The sequence below is a fragment of the Dipodomys merriami genome, unplaced genomic scaffold, assembly GCF_024711535.1.
Source record: "Dipodomys merriami isolate MVZ:Mamm:240054 unplaced genomic scaffold, mDipMer1.0.p SCAF_11, whole genome shotgun sequence".
NCBI classification, from domain to species: Eukaryota; Metazoa; Chordata; class Mammalia; order Rodentia; family Heteromyidae; genus Dipodomys; species Dipodomys merriami.
The window spans coordinates 38,683,714-38,700,514 of record NW_027202382.1 but is presented as its reverse complement, the minus strand read 5'-3'; the positions used below and the strand labels follow the sequence as shown (position 1 = coordinate 38,700,514).

Genomic DNA, 16,801 nt, shown 5'->3' with positions numbered 1-16,801 from the left:
CACTGTCATTTCCTATACAACTGGGCACATAATAGGTGTCCAGCAAACCAATATGGACTGGTGAAAGCAGGTCCCGTATATACTCATGAAGCTGACTGAAGCCTTTTATGTATCCCATTCTGAACCTAAGGACCTAGACCACCCTAGAAACAAAGTGACCAAACAATCCTGATTTACCTAGAATGGTCTCCAGATTTAACTTGAAAGTCCAGAGTTCCAGGAAACTCCCTCAGTGCCAGCTAAACCAAAGTGGTTGGTTCCCATACCCAGCACAATTCTTCCTTTGCAGAAAAGCGAAGAGCATGATCTTGGGGGAAAGACTGTGGGATACTCTTTTTCTAACTGGAGAAAGGCTTCGCCTTTGCATCTGACTTTCTATCTCTTAGAATTTATTGAGAATTGTCTGGCCTGCTCTGAATCAATATATGTTGGCTTCTCCTCTTTGCCTCTTTGCTTCTTTTCCTGCTGCTCTCCTTCAAAGATCTGCTCCAGCTAGGGCTGTTAGCTGTGGGTAGCATGCAGCAAGCTTGGGGTTCCAATTTGGTTCTTCTGATCTCTGTTCATTGTCTCAAGTCCCTGCCTTTCTGTGTTTAGGATTATCTTAACCTTGAAGTTAAAAACAACAACAGTGAAAAAAAAACAACAATGGAGTTCTGAAGAAGGCCAGAGACTTGTCCTATATACAATTATGATCTTAGATCTCCTTATCTTTCCTTAAGCACTGACTCTGGGCAGACTATAATTATGTCTCTTGATAGAGCACCAAGTTAGTTGCCATCATCTCTTTAGGCTTCTCTTTTTTATACTGGGCAGTTAGGACCAGGGCAATGGATTCTTCCATACTCTGTGGACTGGTGTTATTAGAATAACTCAGAAGCATTGTGAGCAATGGGTTGATATACAATGTGCAGAAATTCTGCACAACTGATTTAGAGCAGGGCTCAGAGATCTGTAATTGAAAACAATGTTCCAGGTGATTCTGATAGGTATCTGCTTTAGGCCCTTCAAGCTGACCTTGTCAATAGTTAACATGCACAGAAATCACCTGGAAATCTTATGAAGCACAGCTGCTGCCTCAGAAAGGCTGGTTAAACAGCCTGAGATTTTTGCATTTCTAGCAAACACCCAGGGGATGCTGACTCTGAAGTTTGACGCCATCTTAACTGTAAGGTGATGAGAGTTTTTCTATCTTTGGCAATTTAGCATTCCCACTTTCTGAAGGATTCTCTTAACTCCCTCCTGCTACTCTCTTCTCTCTGCTGAGATCTTGGGTTTGAATCGTCCTCTTCTATCCAGTCCTCACTGTTCTCATGAATGTATTTAAAATTTGCGAAGCTAGCCCTCTGGCATTCACAATTAAGTCATCTGCCCTCAGCAATCCTGAATTCTTAGCTTGTTCTTCCCTGAGACTTAATTTGCCCAGACACCTGCTGCTGTCCCTGTGGTGGTATGTGGTTATGGGCTTAAGGACCTACCAAGAAATGGAGGTGGATGGGATATTCTTCCAGCTGAACAGCTTCAGTCCAGCCTTTGGAGAGACAGCAGGGACATGCCCCACTCCAGCAGTAGGAACAGGGGAAATTATAGTCATCCTGGGCCCTGAGGGAATGGCCTCTTTCTGTTTACCTCCTGCCTTCTTCTTCCCTCTCTGCTGTGCCAGAGTCCATGGAGACTATGTATGTCCTTTGGAGACTCTGTGACAGCTGGAGGCAGGGGAATATCAGGGATGACTCACTCTTTGGTGCCTGGGAAGACTGGAGAAGTTTGGTAGGATGCATTTCCAGGTTCTGCATGGGAAACACAAATATACTATTCATTGAGAATGGTTCTTTTGGGGCACTTTTCTTCTCTACATATACTATATGCATGCATGCATGCGTGCGTGCGTGTGTGTGTGTGTGTGTGTGTGTGTGTTGTGTTGTGTACATATATTCTGTTGTTGTTATTATGTTTTAGAATCTTTGGGGGCTCATCTATATAAATTCAGTTTTTGCCATTTTTTGAACAAATCCTACTGTTCCTCTTGCCTTTGTTGTTTACCTTGCTTTGTCTACCTGGCACATTTTACCTTTTGTGTTGCAGAAGCAGTGGTAGCTCCAGTGTTACCTTCCACTGGAAGCCTTCTTTTCTCAATATAAGAGCTATTCTTTGCCTTTGTGCACCTTTTGATGATAGGGGGGTTTGATCTCGGACCATATGCTTTCTAGGCAGATTCTCTATCACTTGAGCAGCTCTGCCAGCCCTTCTTTTGGTATTATTTTGGTTGTACTAGGCTTGAACTCAACACTGTGTACTTGCTCTCAGTTGGCATTCTGCCACTTTTCCAGCCCAGCTTTTTCCTGAATAATTGGAGATAGAGTCTTAAGGACTTTTCTACCTGGGCAGGCTTCAAATCACAATTCTCCAGGTCTCAGTCTCCCAAATATGTAGGACTAAAGGTGTGAGCCACTGGCATCTGGCTCATGTCATTATTTGTGGAACAGGATCTCATTTTATGCCTGAGGCTGGCCTGGATTGTTATCCTCCTATTCATGCTTCCCTGCATAGCAGGAATGACAAGTACATACCACTGTACCCAGACACTGATTGAGTTGAAGTCTCATGGACTTTTTTGGCCTCAAATTATAATTATCCCAATCTCTGCTTCTTACGTGGGTGAAATTACAGGCCTGGGCCACCATTACTTCTTGCTTGTTTGGTTGCTTCCTTCCTTCCTCCTGCTTTCTTTCTTTCTTTCTTTCTTTCTTTCTTTCTTTCTTTCTTTCTTTCTTTCTTTCTTTCTTTCTTTCTTTCTTTTTCTTTCCTCTCTCCCTTCCTCTTTCCCTCTTTCCCTCCCTCCCTCCCTCCCTCCCTCCCTCCCTCCCTCCCTTCCTTCCTTCCTTCCTTCCTTCCTTCCTTCCTTCCTTCCTTCCTTCCTTCCTTCCTTCCTTCCTTCCTCCCTTCCCTCCTTCCTTCCTTCCTTCCTTCCTTTGTTTTTGGATAGGGTCTTAGTATGTAGCCCAAGTTGGCCTGAAACTTGTTATATAGCCAAGTCTGGCCTCTCACTCTTGATCCTCTTGCCTCTGCCTCTTGAAGGCTGAGATTACAGGTGTATGGCACCATACCCAACTTGGACTAGAATTCTGAATAGAAAAGCCATAGTCCCCTTTTCATGAAGCTTTCAGGGAGAAAGAATTGGAATTGACTAATTGAAGGAGCATATTTCAGGTATAATGGCAAATACAAGGACCTTGGGAGTGCAAATAGTATATTTGAAAACTTGAAAGTCCAGTGGAGAGCTTAAGTGTCCGGTCTTTGACCGTCCCACGAAAGACGGATGGACGGGGTCCGAGAAAAGGTAGGTGCGCCGCTAGTCCTTTCCAGCCTCCCTTAGCCCGGGAGACAATCAGTCGCAGTGGGGAGTCAACTCAAGCAGGAACTCGTTTATTACCACACAGCAAGCACTTTTTTTGGGGGGGGTCCGGTCGTGGGGCCTGAACTCTGGGCCTGGGCGCTGTCCCTCAGCTCTTCAGCTCAAGGCTAGCACTCTACCACTTGAGCCACAGCGCCACTTCTGGCTTTTTTCTTTTTGCTTATATGGTGCTGGGGAATCGAACTCAGCGCCTCATGCATGCAAGGCAAGCACTCTACCACTGAGCCACCTTCCCAGCCCTGGTCCAGCCTTTTGTATAACTTAAATGGTTCTTTCTCTCTTAAGATTTGTGAAATTTTCTCCTATCAGCTTATTGAATATATTTTCTATTCCTTTAGTGTGCACTTCTTTTCCTTCTTCTATGCCCATCTTTCTTATGTTTGGTCTCATAGTAGTGTCCCAGAGAGTTTTTTAAAAATTTATTTTAGATTTTTGTTATTGTAAAGGTGATGTATGCAGGGGTTATAATTACATAAGTCAGATAAGGAGGACATTTCTTTTTGAACAGTGTAATTCCTTCTCTTGCTTTTCTCCCAGTTTCCCTTACTACATGATGTATAGTTTGTTCACCCTCTGTCCCACCATTTTTGTATAAATACAGAAAACAAAAACAGAGACAATGGAGAAAAAAATCCAAAATAACAAAACACCTCTTGTTTCCATTTCTTGGAGTTCATTTGGATAAATATAATTTAATATGATTAAATGAACATAGCTTATTGAGACTTTGTGAGCCTAAGAGTATCCTCCTTTGGTCTCACTGTATGAATGTCTATAGTCCTGTATAATTTATCATGTCCAAGTGTTTGTTTTTTTTTTGCCTTTGCCATCCAGTGTATTTACTTGTAGATTTATAGGCACATTCTAATTATAACAATGAAGGAAACCATGCAACCTGTGTTTCTTTGGGTCTGAATTACTTAGCTTAATATTACTTTTTCAAGTCTTTTCATATCCTTATGAATAGTACAGTATCATTTTTTCTGATAGAAACATAGAATTTTGTATCTTTCATTCCAATTTCTTTATTTTATTTTCTCATTTCTTAATCTGACCATTTTTTAAAATTGTAAAGGTGATGTATAGAGGGGTTACAGTTATATATAATGAGTATACCCCTCCCTCATTTTCTCCTGTTTTCCCTCCCTCCTCTCCCCTCCCCCACAAATTGTAAAGTTCATTTCAATTAGTGTCTAGTCCATATCATTGCATTGTTTCACCCTTTGTCCCTCTGTTTCTGTGATTCTCCTTACCTTCCACAAATCAGATAAACATATACAAAGCAAAGGGTACTGAAATAAAAAACAGTGACCACAGGGAATAAACCAAAGGGGAAAAAAGAAAGAAAAAAGAAATAACTACAAACAGTACACTAAACAAAAACAACAAAACAAAAAATACCTCTTGTTTCCATATACATATACTTTAACCTTGAATCCTGTTATATTGTGTTCAGGTTTATCTATTTCACTCTCCTGGAAAGAATTTCCAGTCTTTTATTTGACAGATTAGCTTTTTATTTCTAGAATTTCACTTTAAATTCTTTTCAGGATTTCTGTATTAATTTTCTCTTTCATATCCATATTTCTCCCTTACTTTGTTTAGTTACTAATTGCTATCCTATTTGAGTTCTGCCAGCTGTTTATTTGTATCCTCATTGAATTTATTCATCTCCTTATCTATGTCCTTTTTCTTATTTTGTCAATCATTTTAATAATTATTTAAAAAATCCTTTTTCTGGATTTTCTTCTTTCTCACTATCCTTATAGTATGTTTCTGTGTGGTTATTGGCCTTTGGAAGAGTCATGTTGCCTTCTCATTTTTAATATTCCTGTTTCTTTGTTGAGATTTATACACATGAGGGCAATTTCTTGGTTTGAACCCCATATAGACTTGCATTTGAAGTATTTCTAGTGTCTACACCTGAGTTTCTAGTAGGAAGTAGGCAGTGTAGTTTCTCCTCTCTGGACTAGAGGAGATCTCAGTATCCGAATTTCTGTCCATTTTCTCCGGACAGCAGGGATACTTCTTCAGCACTATTCCTATAGATGAGAATTAGCTGCCTTAGTTGTATTTTATTGTCTGTGGATTGTTGTTATATATGAACTGACTATGGGATAGTCAAGGGCCAATCACTCATTTCAGTGCTGCTTCCATCTTAGAATCTTCCCTCATTTGTAAACTGGAAGATACTATTGATTGCTCAGTGATTTTTAGTCTATGTGCCAAATGGGAACTTTCCCACTTGCTCTCAACTTTCAGGTTGTTCTTATAATGTGCGTGTGTATATGTGTGTGTGGGGAGTGAACATAGTGGTAGAGAACTGATGGAATTCAGGTTCCTGTCTGAAGGTCTTGGTTCTTTAAGACCCCACATAGCATGTTATCTGTGGAAAGGATGAGATTGGAGGATATTGTTTGTGACCCAGTTCCTCTTTCCTCTTGGAGCTCTCAGCTTCGCTTGGCAGCTATTCCTCAAAGTCATAAATATAGCTCCTGGGTGCTAAGTACTCTGCCAGCCATAAGTTTGATAGAGACAGATTTAGAGAGAGATATACACACACAGGGTAATGTAGTTTCTGTCCCCTATATGTGGATTTCTAGTTTTCTCAGAACTATTCGTTGAAGAGGCAAACTTTTTTTTTTTTTTTTTGGTCATGTGGCTTGAACTCTGGGCCTGGACACTGTCCCTCAGCTCTTCAGCTCAAGGTGAGTACTCTTCCACTTGAGCCACAGTGCTACTTCCGGTTTTCTGGTGGTTAATTGGAGATAAGAGTCTCACGGACTTTCCTTCCTGGGCTGGCTTTGAACTGCAATCCTCAGATCTCAGCCTCCTGAGTAGCTAGGATTATAGGTCTGAGCCACTGGTGCCCAGCTCTGTCTTTTTTCTCTTATTTCTGTCTACATATTTGCTTTTGTGCCATGATGTTTCTATTACTATGAATCTACAGAATAATGTCAGGTATTTGCTCTTCTTGCTTAGGGTTGCTTTGTCTATTTGGGCATTTTGTGTTTTCATACAAGTTTTAGGATTGCTTTTCCTTTGCTTTTCTTTTTTCTTTCTCTTTTTTAGTTGGTTGTGGGGCTTGAACTCAGGGCCTGGGTGCTGTCCCTGAGCCTCTTTGTGCTCAAGGCCAGTAATCTACCACTTGAGCTATAACACCACTTCTGTTTTTTAATTTTAATTTTTTTTATTTGTTGGTTGTGGGGCCTGAACTCTGGGCTTGGGTGTGCTGTCCCTAGCTCTTCAGCTCAAGGCTAGCGCTCTACCACTTGGCTTTTTCTGCTTATGTGGTGCTGAGGAATTGAACCTATGGCCTCATACATGCAAGGCAAACACTCTACCACTGAGCCAACTTCCCAGCCCCACTTCTGGTTTTTGAGTGCATAAAAGTCTCATGGGAACTTTTTATGTCCGGGCTGGCTTTGAACCCTGATCCTCAGATCTTAACCTCCTAAGTAGGTAGGATTACAGGCATGAACCACCAGTGCCCAGCTTCTTCTTCTTTTTTTTTTTTTTTTAATGAAGAATGACATTTGTGTTTTATTGGGGATGGCATTGAATGTCTAGATGGTTTTCTGTAGTATAGTCATTTCACAATATTTCTTCTGCTGATTCATGAACATGAGCAGTCTATCTTCTAGTATTTTCTTAGTTTCTTCAGTATTTTGTTTAAAAGTCAGTTTTTCATCACAAAGGTTGTTCATATACCTAGTTCAGTTTATTTTTAGGTATTTTATTGTTTGAAGCTGTTGTAAATGGAAGTTTTCTGATTTCTTTCTTATCCTGTTCATTATTGGTATATAGAAAACTTACTGATTCTATATGTGTACATGTGAGCGTGTGTATGTGTGTGTGTGTGTGTGTGTGTGTGTGTGTGTACATTCCATCTTGTTACTTTACCAAAATGTTGTCAGTTTAAAAGTTTTTTTTGGTCGAGTCTTTATGGCCTTTTACATATGATGCCATATTATCTGCAAATAGGAATAATTTGAATTCTTTCATATTTGTATCACTGTTATTTTTTTTCTTGCTTGTTGCTTTAACTAAGAATTAAAGTACTGTGATGAATAAGAATGGTCTTGTGCCCATTTCTTTCATTTTGGTTAAGTATTTTCTTTTTTTTCTTTTTCTTTTTTTGTCAGTCATGGAAGCTGAACCCTGGGCCTGGGCGCTGTCCCTCAGCTCTTCAGCTCAAGGCTAGCACCCTACCACTTGAGCCACTGTGCCACTTCTGGCTTTTTTCTGCTTATGTGGTGCTGAGGTATAAAACCCAGGACCTCATGCATGAGAGGCAAGCACTCTATCACTAAGCCGCCTTCCTAACCCTAGTTAAGTATTTTTGATCTTATTTATCTTCTCAAACAACCAATTACTTGTTTCATTATTTTCATGATTAATTCTTCCCAACTATGTTTACTTGCTCTTATTTTCTGTGAGCTTGAGTTGCATCATTAAATTAGTTATTTAAAGTCTGTTTCCTTTTAAGTTTTAAATTTGAATTAGTGTATATTTGAGATATGCACAGGTTTCATTGTGGTATTTTCATACTTAAAACAGTGAACTCTGAGCTGGTGCTGGTGGCTCATGCCTGTAATCCTAGCTACTCAGGAGGCTGAGATCTGATGATCATGGTTCAAAGCCAGCCCAGCAGGAAAGTCCTTGAGACTCTTTTTTTTTTTTTTTTTTTGGATCCAGTCATGGGGCCTGAACTCTGGGCCTGGGCACTGTCCCTCAGTTCTTCAGCTCAAGGCTAGCGCTCTACCACTTGAGCCACAGCGCCACTTCCGGCTTTTTTCTTTTTGCTTATGTGGTGCTGAGGAATTGAATCCAGGGCCTCATTCATGCAAGGCAAGTGCTCTACCACTGAGCTACCTTCCCAGCCCATCCTTGAGACTCTTATCTCCAATTAACTGGCTAGAAAAATGGAAGTAGTGCTGTTGCACAAGTGTTATTGCACTAGACCTGAGCTGAAGAGCTCATGGCCAGCGCCATGACCAGAGTTCAAGCCCCAAGACTGACAAAAACAAAACAAAACAAAAAACAAAAATACAGTGAACTTTGAACATATTCTCCTCTTCTACCATGTTATCAATCCTCTTCTCCTTTATCTTCTCTTTTTAAAGTATTATTTATTGGGTTTCAATATTTGTGTATATGTATATAACATATGTTTATGCATATACACATATATGTATACAAACACACATGTGAACATACATATGTTTTCACACACAGATATATGTATACCTATACATATGTACACCTCTCCTTTGCCTCAAAGGTTCTGGTAAGTTGTGTTTTCAGAATTTTTCTGATATTTTCCCATACTCTTTTGATGACCCAGTGATTATGCATATGTGTAGGTTAGTCTCCATGTTTTTTTTTTTTTTTTTCTAGGCGAGCACTCTACCACTTGAGCTACAGCGCCACTTCCTTGCATATTTTCTGTAGTGTCTCTTTTTCATTTCCAATTCTATTATGGTCTGAGATTTTTCTTTATGTTCTCAAATATGATCTATTTTTCAGATGGTTCTGTGGGCTGCTGAGAATATGTATCCTGTTGGTGTTGAGTGAAATATTCTCTGAAATATCTGTTAAGTCTGTTTGATAAAGTAGCACTCAATTCTGAAGTTTCTTTGTTGATTTTTTTTATTTTTAGTTATTTTTTGAGGCCAGCATGTTTAATATAGTCTCAAATCAGAAAAAAAGAAAACAAATACAAATAAAATGAGAAAACCTTGATTCACCAATTGTAGCTGAACAAGAAGCAACCATCTAAACTGGTAGCAGGGATTGGGGGCCAATCTATTTACCTGTGTCTACTTGGTAACTCTTCAGGATGTTTTTCTCATACCAGTTGCCATTGGCTGTTCTCCAAGAACACTGGAGTCACAATGATAGATATGAAAATAAAGAGCTGTCTCAGCAAGGCAAAGTTTACTCTGCAAAAGAGTTCACCATCAGCCAAAAACCTGGCAAGCCAGCACACAGGTAGGCTGCTCCCCTATTTATCCCCTCTGCTTAGATTGGTTGTGCTCAGGTTCACAAACTGCTTGTGATTGGCTAGTTTGAATAGGGTAAAATATATTTACATAAGGGGACTTTGAAATACAACTAACAATATACAAGTAATCTCAAAATATACCCACACCCTCCGTTATGTTTTAGACAACCCGTGGTGTGTCTTAATTCCATCTTGAAAAGAAAGCAGTTTAAGATAAAACCTTACATTTCAAAAATCCTTCCTAATCCCAAAGTAGTTCCTCTTTTCCTTAACAAGAGCCAAGTCACCAGGCCAAGGCAGAATCTTCTAAGCAACACACTTTGATAGAAAGGACAATTTTTCTCACATTTCCCCACTCTTTCTTATTTATTTATTTATTGTCATGGGGCTTGAACTTTGGGTCTGGGCACTGTCCCTCAGCTCTTCAGCTCAAGGCTAATGCTCTTCCACAGTGCCACTTCTGGTTTTCTGGTGGTTTATTGGAGATTAGAGTCGCAGCTTCCTGAGTAGCTAAGATTACAGGTGTGAGCCACCAGTGCCTGGCTCCCACTCTTATTTTGTATGGTTTTCTTCAAGTTCTTTTAACATTGATCTCCACATGAATTTGTCCTACAATACCCAATTAAAGCCATTGTTCCAATTGCAACAATGAGTGGCATTAGAACTGAGGTCTACATTCCAGTTGTTTACCTCTGAATTTTTAGTTGATGGTCCCATCTGGGACTGCATTTTTGAGGAAGAAGGTAAAACCTTCACCCCTTAATTAAGACACATGCCCCCCATTTTTCCTGATAGAATAATCTTAAGAACCATCCAGTTTTCCTATGCCATCTTGCTAGATAGATTTAATTATTTCTGGCCTTATTCTTAGTTTTTGAGTTAAATATTTACCCTTCCCCATGTATCACCATTCCTTCTCTCTTCTCCCACTTTCAAACAGTTTTTGGTGGATTTAATTATGCTGTACACACACACACACACACACACACACACACACACACACACACACACACACAAATACACATATATACCTTCCAATTCCCTTTACTTCTTGGTACTCTCCTTCTCTCCTATCTCTTCCCTCAGATCCCCTTCTAGACAGTCCCCCTTTTACATTTTATGTCCAGTACCATTACTTTAATCATCATATACCATTTGGATTCTGATGCTACTTGTTTCCAATAACTTGGTCAGTTTTCTTATCCCTATGAAGATGAGAGACTGTGTAGATAAATTCTTATTTTTATTTCAAACTAGAATATTTGCATTCAGTTTTGTAGAAAATAAAATAACCTCTTAAATGCCTTAGCAGGATCTGTCCTTTTCAATAAGTATTTCCATGGAAGATGAAACTTTATAATTTCTGAGTTAAGATTAAGCTTCTAATTTGAGACTATACTACATTTATTTACTCAGAAACAGTTTCTGGAGCAAGTAGCTGTTTACCAGACAGAGGAAAGGCTTCACTGAGAAAGTGATACTTAAGAACCCATTTTAGTGAAGGGAAGTAAAGGAACAAGACTTGAGAATAATTGGGGCAATAGGTTTTTTAGGGGAGGACACATGAAGAACAAATAGCTTTTTACCACAAATGAGGAGGTAACAATGCTTGATAGGAAATGGACTCATTACCTTGTTCATGTAACTGTAACCCCTCTGTATATAAAAATATATATTAAAGAAATAAAGGAAAATGTCAAATAAGGGTAATAAGTACTTTGTATAAAAGTAAAAAAATTAGGTTTTTACCCCCCACCCCTTTTTTTGTGATACTGGGGTTTGAACTCGGGGACTTACTCTTTATTTTATTTTATTTTTGTATATTTTTTATTGTCAAGGTGATGTACAGGGGGGTTACTGTAATATAAGTAAGGTAATAAGTACATTTCTTGTCAAACTTGTTACCTCTTCCCTCAGTTTTCTCCTACTTTCCCTTCTCCCAACACCCCACCCCCAAGTTGTACAGATCATTGCTAACATATTGTCTTGTGTATATTGCTATTGCACTGATTTCCCCCTTGTCCTTTGTCTTACCATTCTGTTGTTCCCCTTCCCTTCCCAAGTAGTATATATCTAGGATAATCTTAGCAGATGAGCAGAAAGCTCAATAGCTATGTATATATGGCCATGTAAAATGATGCTAAGCGAAATAAACTCCGAAGACATGGACACAAGAGGTTATTCTTTGTTGTTGTTTTTAATATACTATGTGATTTGTTGTTTCTTTTGTGTGTTCTTCCCCCTATGGTACATCCCCTGTTGTCACTGTATTTGATTTTGGTATGCTGGTATTGTATATATGTTTATTTGAATTAGGGAAGGGATTTATTCTTGCTAGTCAAGAATAATCAATAACATCAAATAATACTTTGAGCCTCCACTTTTTTTCTTACTGTTTGTTTTTTTGTGCTTGAACTCAGGGCCTGGGTACTGTCCCTAAGCTCTTCTGTTCAAAGCGAGCACTCTACCACTTGAGCCACAGCTCCATGTCTAGATTTTTTTGGTGATTAATGGAGTTAAGAGTCTCAGGGACTTTCTTTCAGGGATGGCTTTGAACTATGATCTTCAGATCTTAGCCTGAGTAGCTAGGATTGAAGGCCTGAGCCAGTGGCACCAGCTTGGACTACTTATAATTAAGATGGGTTCTTGAAAACTAGACTGTGACTTTGAACCTTGTACCACCCATAAAATTCTACTTTAATTTGTTTTGAGTTGAGAAAAAAATATATTTATTCTTGGTCTTCCAGACCAAATTCAATATCTCCTACTTTATGCCCAGTCCGTATGTTAAGATCAATGAATCTGAATGTGTTTTGTTTTAATGCAGTTAGAATTGGTCCTGAGTCTAATGTCTTGACCAACGTCCAACTTTCCTAGTCTTATCATCTCTTATCCTTGAAGATGACTTTGCAATACCATTCTGCGTTCTTCCTAGATTTGATCCTAGAAACCACATTTTGTCTTTTGGTACTTTGTGCCCCCCAACACTTGAATTAGATTGAATACACATACCGACTGAATCATGTCACTGATGAAGGGAATGCCCATCATTTCCTTTCTCAAGGCCGCATCTCTGTCTATGGTCAGTTGCTTTTATTCTTGATCTATACAGCCTGGCTTTTAGATCTGGAAAAAATACTATTTACGAAGTACAGCTTTTCCCAAGGCCAAACAGTCTCCACAAAGCTCCCTTCATGTCCTTGTTTCTTAGGCTGTAGATAAAAGGATTTAGCATAGGGGTGACCATTGTATATACAATAGATGCCACCATTCCAGTATCTGCAGAATAGGAGGATGAAGGCTGGAAATAAACCAGAAATACAGTTCCATAGAAGAGAGTGACAACTGTCAGATGAGAACCACAGGTGGAGAAGACTTTATGCTTTCCCCCAGCAGAGGGAATCCTGAGGATGGTGTGTATGATGTGAGCATAAGAGACCAAGACACAGACAAGAGGGACCACACCCGAGAGGACAGTGTCAGTGAACATCATGAAATGAAAGGTGTGGGTATCTGAGCAGGCAAGTTTAAGTAGGGGAAGAAGATCATAGAAAAAATGTGGGATGGAATGGGAGGCACAGAAGGAGACTTGAGCCATCAGGAGAGTGAGGGAAAAAGCTAGGAGGTTGGAGAAGAGCCAGCAGGTAGTCACTAGCAGCAGGCATCGTTGGAGACACATGATGGTGGTGTAATGCAGAGGAAGGCAGATGGCCACATAGCGATCGTATGCCATCACAGCCAGCAGGAAGTCATCCAGCAGCGCCAGGGCCATGAAGAAGTACATCTGCACGAGGCACCCAGTGCGGGAGATGGTGTGGTGCCCTGTGTGAATGTTCATTAACACTTTGGGGACAATGGTACAGGTGAAACAGGTATCAATAAAGGACAGATTGGCCAGGAAGAAGTACATAGGGGTGTGGAGGTGCTGGTCAGAGCCAATGGCCAGGATGATGAGCAGGTTCCCCAAGAGGGTGACCAGGTACATTCCTAGGAAGAGCCCGAACAGAAGGGTTTGCTGCTCTGGATGTTCAGAGAAGCCCAGGAGCAGAAAATCAGAGATGATAGTTTGATTCCTAATGTCCTTCAAAGGTAGAGAGATCAAAGGAAATTCTAAGTAAATAAACTAGGCAGAGTCCAAGGATTTTGCTTTTTCCCCTTTCCTTGGGGAAATTAATGAGAATGGCTAGCGATTATGAAGTTCCTTGTTATCAGACTGATCTTGGTCAACTATTCAATCTCTCTGAATTTCTGTTTCCTAAAGCTGTTTTTGAGATAATGTGTGTGGAAATCAGTTCATCATGGACCATTATGATGATGGTCATTATTATTAGTTGTTCATTTTTATATTTTGCAATATAAGAAAAACCCTCAGACCAGAAGCTTTTCATTTCTATTCCTCATATGACTCCTATGTTTAGGATTTTTAAGTTCCTTTTGAACTTTGCTTTTCTTACCTAAAATATAGACAGTAATCTTACCTGATAGATTTGTTGAGGGGACCAAAACCTGGAGTCACTGGCAGTTTCTTCATGAATCATGATGTACAATCAAAATGAGAAGTTCTAGCATTCCTTTTTCATGGAGTAGAGAAAAAAAATTGATCATTCAGTGGTGACAGGTGCTAATGTCATGCTTGTTTAATTTGGTGATTAAAATATAGTATTTTTATTATATTGATATAAGATATTGAAGGATTGGACTTTTTATTTATGAAAGCCAAATTAAATACCATTGTAAACTATTTGGAATAAGGGTGGTTCATAAGGTCTTAGTAAATATTATGCATTTTTATTATTGTTATTTTCAGTAAGAGAGGGTGTTTTGTTCTTACTATTGGCAACAGCTTCAGTGTTACCCTTAAAATTGTGAGTTATCTGTATTAAGAGTCACCAACACCACTCTTATCAGCAGCACAGCTAATGAATGATCATGATTTTACTCAGAACTATCAATGCGGCAAAACCTTCTTTTTTGAACATCTAAAAGCTTCATTATCATTGTCATTGTTAAGAACACGGACATTCGAATCATTACTAAATGACCCCACGCTGCTGACCACATATATGGTATATATGTACACATTGGAGGGAAACTAGGAGGAGGACACAGAACCAGAGGGAAACGGGAATACAAAATAGCGGGATGCATCAACTGCACTGGACATTGATTAAAATGAACTAAGCAACTCAATGGCAGTGATGGGAGGGAGGGAATGAGTGGGAAAGAGGGAACAGCTGACACGAAGCAAAAGGAAAGGAATGTACATATCACCTGAAGTGAAAGAAATACCTGCATTGTCAAAGCTCATAGAACTCATAAACTTTATATATTATGATAAAGACAATTTGCTCTATGAAGGTTAGAATGTGTTTGTGACTTTAACTAAGTATCACTATCCCACAATACTGTGAAATTTATGTAATCACTTAATCACAATAAAAATTGCAAAAAAAAGAACACAAACACTGGGCTTAGACAACCTACACTCAATGCTAAAAACACTTATTTTGACATCTGGAACCCAAGTCTAGATTGGTCAAACAACTTTATATGCATGTGCTTGCTTATGTATAGATGGCGGATGTGGGCATTAGGTGGATTCTGTTTTCTCTGTCTGTTACTGTACTTTGTTCTTACCTGGATGTGTGGACCAGCTTCACTTGTGCCTCTATACCAGGAAGATTGAGTTTACCACCCCATTTATCACCCCAAGATAACATGGTGAAGTCACAGAGCTCATCCTGTATGCTGGAATAGCATAGACCAGAGTCTTATACCCCTTGTGATACCATCATACATAACTATCAGGAGGATCTGCTGGGCTTTCATATGCATGTCTTCAGGGATTCAATCCCAGAACTGCTTAGTTAGACGAGATGGAACAATAGTCCAATGGCTGGCTGTCCCCTCTGGACTGTGGTCCTTTGCGTCTCTTCCATGTCTTCAATGCCTCCAAATTCACCAGATCTGGGAATAGCTGGGTGATGGCTCCTGCTTTTCCCTTGGATGACCAGCAGGTTGGCTTTGTTGTCCTCAACCCTTAAACTGAGCAGAGCTCTTTCCTGCCTGCCACAGAAGTCAGTTTCTAATAAGAGCCCAATTTTCATGGATAGACATAGTCTGTTATAGGAAAGTCCTTTCCTGAATTCATGAAGGTATTTTCAGTGATAATTAAAAAAAATAATTTGCCTTAAACAATTAGCTGTTTACTCTGTTTAGAATTATTATTGTTATTATTAATAGTAGTCTTGCTGCGGAATGAATCTAGGACCTCTTGCTTGCTAGGCAAGTTACTTACCTAGCTACAGAACTGTCATGTATGATATGAACGGTGGGTAGAGGACTACTTATTATTGTTAAGTTTTAAACAATATACCATATTATGGATTCTAGTGGTGCATCTATAGACTTATTACAATGAAGTACAGGAAAATTTCATCTGTGAATAAAATGAAGATTTCTTTCTTTCTTTCTTTCTTTCTTTCTTTCTTTCTTTCTTTCTTTCTTTCTTTCTTTCTTTCTTTCTTTCTTTCTTTCTTTGTTTCTTTGTTTCTTTGTTTCTTTCTTTCTTTCTTTGTTTCTTTGTTTCTTTGTTTCTTTGTTTCTTTGTTTCTTTGTTTCTTTCTTTCTTTCTTTCTTTCTATCTTTCTTCTTTCTTTCTTTCCACTGTCCTCCCTCCCTCCCTTCCTTCTTTCTCCTTCCTTCCTTCCTTCTTTCTTTCTTTCTTTCTTTCCTTCTTTCTTTCTTTCTCTCGTCATGGGGCTTCAACTCTGGGCCTAGGCACTGTCCCTCCCTCAGCTCTTCAGCTCAAGGCTGGTGCTCTACCACTTGAGCCACAGAGCCACTTCCAGTTTTCTGGTGGTTAATTGGAGATAAGAGTCTCATGGACTTTCCTGTCCAGGCAGGCTTTGAACCTCGATTCTCTGATCTTAGCCTTCTGAGCAGCTAGGATTACAGGCGTGAGCCACTGGCCTCCAGCTAAGATTCCTTTCTTTATAGTACTGATACCTTTTATGTTTCTTGTCTTAATGTAGTGGTTGGACCCAAATAAATTGTAAAATAGTTGTGGTAACAACTGACACTTTATCTCATTCTTAATTTAGACAGGGGATGTTTTATTATTATCTCTAAATAGTTGTGCAGAGTAGTTTCAATTCAACATGTCATTTTTTCCATCTTTCTCCCTCCCCCGACATATCCCAAGCCTGCCATTCCCTTAAGTTACATAGTTCTACTTTCATGTATGTACATTGAATATTATGACAGTATTCTCCCATCAGTCCTCTCTCTGTTCACCCACATTTTCTGTTTAACCTATATCTCTCTCAGATAAGATAGATTTCAGTTCCTGGTATTCACTTTATTAAACTGTCTATAAATTG

General features: G+C 39.3%; 1 protein-coding gene across 1 annotated transcript; it reads right to left on the bottom strand.

The window, feature by feature from the left end:
- Positions 1-12,561: 12,561 nt before the first annotated feature.
- Positions 12,562-13,491, bottom strand: LOC138815694 (olfactory receptor 1N1-like). Its single transcript, XM_070005107.1, has one exon. The coding sequence runs from the start codon at positions 13,402-13,404 to the stop codon at positions 12,562-12,564; it is 843 nt and encodes a 280-aa protein (XP_069861208.1). The 5' UTR covers positions 13,405-13,491.
- Between the last annotated feature and the right edge of the window lie 3,310 nt (positions 13,492-16,801).

Coding starts and splice junctions, on each gene's coding strand:
- LOC138815694 (XM_070005107.1), bottom strand. CDS start 13,404: ATGTACCTGGTCACCCTCTTGGGGAACCTGCTCATCATCCTGGCCATT.